Source organism: Sinocyclocheilus anshuiensis, unplaced genomic scaffold (genome assembly GCF_001515605.1).
Source record: "Sinocyclocheilus anshuiensis isolate Anshui unplaced genomic scaffold, SAMN03320099.WGS_v1.1 scaffold670, whole genome shotgun sequence".
In the NCBI taxonomy this organism is placed as follows: Eukaryota; Metazoa; Chordata; class Actinopteri; order Cypriniformes; family Cyprinidae; genus Sinocyclocheilus; species Sinocyclocheilus anshuiensis.
The window spans coordinates 852,233-858,660 of NW_015546062.1; the positions used below are offsets into that span (position 1 = coordinate 852,233).

The 6,428-nt window shown below is 39.9% G+C and overlaps 1 protein-coding gene across 2 annotated transcripts in view; it reads right to left on the reverse strand.

The window, feature by feature from the left end:
• The window catches only part of ywhabl (tyrosine 3-monooxygenase/tryptophan 5-monooxygenase activation protein, beta polypeptide like), a 20,186-nt gene extending 14,475 nt beyond the window's left edge, over nt 1-5,711 (reverse strand). The window contains exons 1-2 of one of the 2 annotated variants that reach the window (XM_016500807.1): nt 5,610-5,711; nt 3,395-3,700 (exon numbers count right to left, since the gene is read on the reverse strand). In XM_016500807.1, coding sequence (XP_016356293.1) covers nt 3,395-3,688 — 294 coding nt within the window. In that variant the 5' untranslated portion in view covers nt 3,689-3,700; nt 5,610-5,711. Of the gene's footprint in view, nt 1-3,394; nt 3,711-5,609 lie in introns of both variants that reach the window. The other variant, XM_016500809.1, reaches the window with a different exon arrangement.
• Nucleotides 5,712-6,428: the final 717 nt, after the last annotated feature.

Below are 6,428 nucleotides of genomic sequence, written 5' to 3' on the forward strand. Positions count from 1 at the left end.
TCGGCTGTGGGGATGAAGACGACAACTCCCATGATTCCACACTCAGTCACGGCATCATCAAACTACGCCTTTGTTTCTTTGTTTGTTTTGAATACGCACCCTCTAGCGGCAAAAAATACATATTGTGCCTTTAATGATGGAGGAAGTCTTATTGGAGCAAATTGATTCGGTCAATGTCACTCTAATAAATATGGAGCATATATTCTCATCTCATAAGTCTGTGACCTTGATTACATCAAAGGTCAAAATCACAGGACTTTATAGGCGCAAAAGATGCAGGGATTTCCATAATCAGAGGAATCGTTTAGGCATTCCAATTCAAATTGGTCATTTAACCTTGTTAAGTCATGTCACTGATGAACCAATGACCTACTTGTGCTTTCAATGGTGGGGAGCAATGCATGGCATCAGAACACAATTCCATAATGTAGCTCTAAGCTGACAGACGCAGTTATGGGTTTGCATAACCATCTGCTTCCCCATCGTCTTTATCAAGTCGAGACATGTGGATGGAAGATCACAGCAGCTTGTGTCAGGTGAGCGGTTTTATCTTTTCATTTGATGTGTAGATAGTGATAATAAAGTGTGATTTGCCAACTGCCACTCACCACTTCATCCATATAAAATAACACAATATAAAGCTACATTCACATTAGCGAAACATCAGTTAAATTTTGTGAAAAAAGTCCATTGTCTATTGTCATTAGTGTAGTGATGTAAAGCTCAGGTCACTTTAAAATCAAGTAGTTTTCTGAATCTGTGTGACCGTTGTGAAATCTGTGTGGGGAAATCTTTCATCCTCATGCAAAATTCCCATTCGCTTGGATTGCTATTGAAATGACTGAAGTTTGCTGGAGAAAAAACAAATAACACTGAGCTATAGTAAACGTGACAACACCATAACTATGTCAGACACAAGCAAGTAGTTTCTTAATATACTACATAAAGAAATGCAACAGAACAACTTGTACCTGAACTTTAAAGGGGTCTCAACCCTCTTTTTAGTTGTGATATACTGTCTCAGTCTAAATTACATTCACACTGGTGTTTTAGAAGCCAAACGAATTAGAATATAATAATATTATATAACAAATTCTTAATTTGACATAGAAATGATGCTGGAGAAAAACTGACTGAAGTAAATAGGCATGTTTTTTGCATTATGAGTGTGAAAACAGAGAGATACATGTTCATGTACTTTTCTAATTGGCTGTGATTTTGCTGCATTGCACAGCATTTTTGCTTTCTGCATAGAGAAAAAAAACACATGCCACTGAAATCTTGTCCTATCATGCCTGGGTAGGATGTAGTGTAAGGGTTTTAAAGTACTAAATGAACATTAAGTTACATAATATTTAGGAATTAACATGAAATCATAGTCTCCTTTCATTCTCCTAAATGCAAAAGCGGTGAAAGTAAAAAGCCCCTTTGGCTGTAATGTGGAGAGCTGCAGGTCAGTGGCCCAAAAAACAGGAGCTCAGCTGCTGTCATTATGGGATTAGAGGTGACTCAACCTGTGCGCTAACAGCCCTGTGGCCTTCAGCCACTTTCATGCTATGTCCACACAAAGTCAATTTATCCCCTCCCTTCAACACATCAGGCAGCCTGGCCAAAATACTTACTCTACTTTGGTTTGAGCTCATCGTCACCAGGACCTGATGAAGAAGAAAGATAAGAAAACATATACTGTCCTAATGAAAAGTCATGCTCATCAACAAGCAGCTGTAGTTAAGTGTTGTACTGTGCCCATGTTTGGTCCACAGCCACATTGTGGAGTTCAGCCATCCTCATGCTCTCTGGAGGCCTCTTCACTTCCCACACCTCATTACATAGCCTCTTCTCTCCCACCAAAGCAGCTAATAAAAGCTAATTAGCTGCCTCTCTCACTTACTCAGACATTGGCCGAAGTCTCAGAGTGAGTATGATTCTCAGGGGACTTCACTTATGGCTTACTGAGTTGAAGTGGACTTAAAACTCATGTCTTCTGTAATGTTCAAGGACTTGGTGATACGTTATTAGCACAACTCAAGTGTTTTTTCACTGGTTGAACTCACATTGGCACAACTGCAAAAAAACAGGTGAGATAACAACAACAAACAAACAGATGAGTTACTTTTATTTTACTAACCCATTTTTGGACGTTTTATTTTTTTATTTTACACTAAGCTGCTTTTTGATAATATTTTTTAGAGGTGAATTTAACCATAATTTAAATTATTTGAACTTAACCAAATATTATCAAAAATGTAACAACTCTCATAATAATTCTTATATCCGAAACATTTACAAACAACTTTTCTGTTCCACTACCATTACTTAAAATGTGCAAGCTATTTAATGTTAACTAACTGACAAATAAATAAATAACCAATGTTTTAGCAAATTCACTAAGTATGTCTCCATTTTGGGATAGAAAGGACAACTTTTGTCAATCTCCTTATTAATCTATTTTACATTGAGAATACTGTTACACTCAAAAATCCATTGCATTACAGAAGTAAAGTGAATTGCCAACAATGATTCACAATGACTTTAAATTTACAGACACATTTCACCCTAAATTCAAATATCACAGCTTTTTTGTGAACCCACTTTCTGTGTATGACCTCCAATTCAAAATAATAGTTTACAGGCATTAGACCAGATGGAGCCTGTATCAAGCAAAATGCTCTAGCTTTTTCGGATCTCTAATTCTTCCCAAATGACACAAGGATACATTTTAGATAACAGCATGGTGTTCTTAAGCACAAGTACACCTTATATACAGTCTGCACAATGTAAGGCAAGTGTTTAGGAACCTCATTACATAAAGTCTATGCAATGTGAATTCCGTGCTCTACAGAATCTATATAAAACTGTCATTTCTGTAGGCTGAAACAGAAGTTAAATAGACCCTGACCCCTAATCATCAGGGCTACAATAACTGTCCCAAGGTAAGGACACCTGTGCATGCATTGGAACAAATGAGATCAGGCCTGGACTAATAGGCTTGGCTAAAAGAGGGCCTTGCTCATGTTGAGTAATTAACGCAAGCAGGATTATCAACTTGCATTACCCACCAACACTTGGAACAAAGAAACAGGGACAAGAGCAAATGTGCGTATACAGTGGGTACGGAAAGTATTCAGACCCCCTTCAATTTTTCACTCTTTGTTATATTGCAGCCATTTGCTAAAATCATTTAAGTTAATTTTTTTTCCTCATTAATGTACACACAGCACCCCATATTGACAGAAAAACACAGAATCGTTGACATTTTTGCAGATTTATTAAAAAAGAAAAACTGAAATATCAAATTTAAGGGGGTCTGAATACTTTCCGTACCCACTGTATTGTGCGTATCCCTGGGTAAGAATAAAAACGATTGGGATTATCTCAGTTGTAAGATCCTTACCAGTACGTCATTGCAGATGTCCTTCAACTCCTTCTCGATCTTTTCCCGATATTCCTTGACCATTTGCTGCTTCTTATCGCTGCCCTCCGTCTTCTGCTCGATGCTGGAGACCACTCTCCAGGAAGAACGGCGGGCACCCACCACGTTCTTGTAAGCCACCGAGAGCAGGTTGCGTTCCTCGTTAGACAGTTCAATGTCACCCTCAGTGACAGACTTCATAGCGGCTGCCATGTCATCATAGCGCTCTGCCTGCTCGGCCAGCTTGGCTTTTTGCACTAGCTCGCTCTTGTCCATGGCTGCTCAGTGCTGGGGAAAATGAGAGTTACAGAGTTCAGTCAGACACCGAATCTGATTTATTTAAGGTGTAACAGGCTACCTACAAACCTACCCTGAACGTTTAGTTTTAGACAAAACAACTTTAAATGAACTTGAAGAGCTTTGCACAAACAATATTATATATACAGAACACTGGACAAACATTCTTGCGGAAGTGCTGAAAAATTCCACAGCAGCGAATCAATTTAGCTGGCATATCAGATATCACAAGATGTGCTGCTGTGCTACTCTTCTGACCATGCACATTATATAATACCATGCATATTATATAAATAAAATATACATAACATTGTGTTCGTCATTATACAACATAAAATCTACAACAAACCGTCAAATATGTGCTATGCGCACCATTAATTTCATCTAAATTATGGAAAGCCTTTAGTGTAATATCAAAAAAAGGGAAAACAAAAGAGAAACGGAAGTTACCAAAAAGCACTTTGCATACATCAAAAGATCTGATAAAAAATTCTAGCTGCCAATCTTGCACACAGCCAAAAAAAATAATAAAATTATACCATAAGTATTTGCCCTCCAGGGGCGCATTACATTGCGAAGAAATATGCGGATGTGCTGTTCTCGACAACCACGCCCAGTTCCCATAGCTACCCATTCACGCGCTTTACATATTATGTCTTAAAGGGATAGTTCACCCTCAAAAAATGAATATTCTGTCATCTTGAACTCACCCTCATGCCGTTCCAAACCCGCATGACTTTCTTTCTTCCGTAGAACACCAATAGAGATGTTTGGCAGATTGACAGCCTCGGTTACGATTCATTTCCATTGTATAGAAAAAACATGCTCAATGTTCGTCAATGGCGACTGAAGGTGTCAGTCCGTCAAATTCTGATGAACGCGTTTCACGAAATACAGTTAAGCGGTTTTTGACATAATGGTAAGTAAATAAAGACCATTTTGGGTGAACTATCCCTTTCGAAGTTTCCATGCGCTAAAAACTAGGTGACTTGCTGTCTACACAAAGCTTAACCAGCAACACCAGACTACAGCCGTGGGACTTGTTTATTATGAATGTTTCATGGTGCAATGCATACAAACAACAGCGCTGCCCCGCACTACATCAAATGTGGCAAGCTGAAATGTCATGGTGACATATTTTACCGCTGCTTTCAGGTTAAAAGCAAGTTAGCTTGCTGGCTAAGCCATATGATGAAGGCAGGACTGCCCTGCCCATCTCCGTGGCTGACTGACCTCACAGCGCAAAAAAAAAAAAACCCGCTGCTATATGTAATGTCAAGACACCACTAATGTGTTTTTAATGATTTGCCCAAGTTCTGTGTGTCGATAAGACTGATAAAGCAAATGGAGGCGATGTGTGTCAGGCGGGTCTCTCGATTAAAAGACATGCTGGAAGCTCGTCTGATAATATCAACCGAATTGCCAGAAACCATCGAAGATAGACGGAGAGTCGTTAAATGTGTTACCATAACAGGAGCAAGTAGAGTTGACTGAATTAACAGTGGCAGAATTGAGGACTCAGATGAGAGAAAGGCTTCGGCTTGTTTCAGCACCAAAAATACACGGAAACATTGTTTTACGCAAGGACGCACACAGAAAACTGCAACTGATGACCAGATTATGATCTAAACCCTATACGTGTCATTTTAGCCATAATCTTTAAATGAAAGCTCGACCACATCAGATAACATACCAAGAGGAAGAAACAAAAAGGGGCGGCCTAGATCTGCCAAGCAAAGGCTTATTGTTCATTTTCAGCACGTTAGCATCACTAGCTATTCAGTCATGTGCCTTGCATCGTCCATCGCCGTTTGAATTTCATATCTCATCGCAAATGATAAAACAGCAAAAACAGGACGATTGCGCATGGAATATATCCAGATCTGGCGGATTCTCTTACCTGAGTGTCTGGGAATAACGACGGTCCTGTCAGAGCTAAGCTAACCGCGGCTCACAGCTGATTCTCACGGCGGTCGGGCTAATCCACGGGGTTTCCCTCCGATCAGACCAGCCCCAGGAGCCGAGACAAGGCTGGGCCACGTGACGTCCAAGGTAACCAAGGCGACGGCTGACTTCACGTTGTCTGTGATTGCACGAGAGCCTGTTCGTGATTCAGTGGTGCACCATTTTTCCTCCACTTTTTCTACCACGAATCCACGTCCTCAGGCCGTCTGTTTCCATAAATTATACCACCAAGGTCTATCCGTTTAGGTTATGTTTTATTATTATAATGTGACGTTTAACTCCGAAAAGAATGTAAAGTGTATTATTAACTGCGTAGTTTCGAGATGAGTCAATTTGTTCCACGTTTACAAGTGTGCACATGAATAAGATGGTTGGATAGCTTATGAATGACAAATGTGATCCTGGACCCAGGGCCGTTTCTAGGCATAGGCGAGCTAGGCGGTCGCCTAGGGCGCCACCAGCTGAAGGGGCGCCAATGAGCGCACGTACTCGTACTGGCACTTCATTCACTTCTAACAGCGCTTAATGGGAGCAGCGTCATAGAGAGCAGAGCGTCACGTTATTTAAAGGGGACGTTAACCCGTTAACGAGTATCAAATGATTAAGTAGCTGCATTGGTTAGTTTTATGCCACTGATAAAGCTTTTATATGTAGTTTGGGGTAACAAAGGGGTTTTATAATTTTGACTGAAATAATAATGCAATAACTGACACTTTAAATCAATGTTTCAAGAAACAACAACAAAAAAAATTGA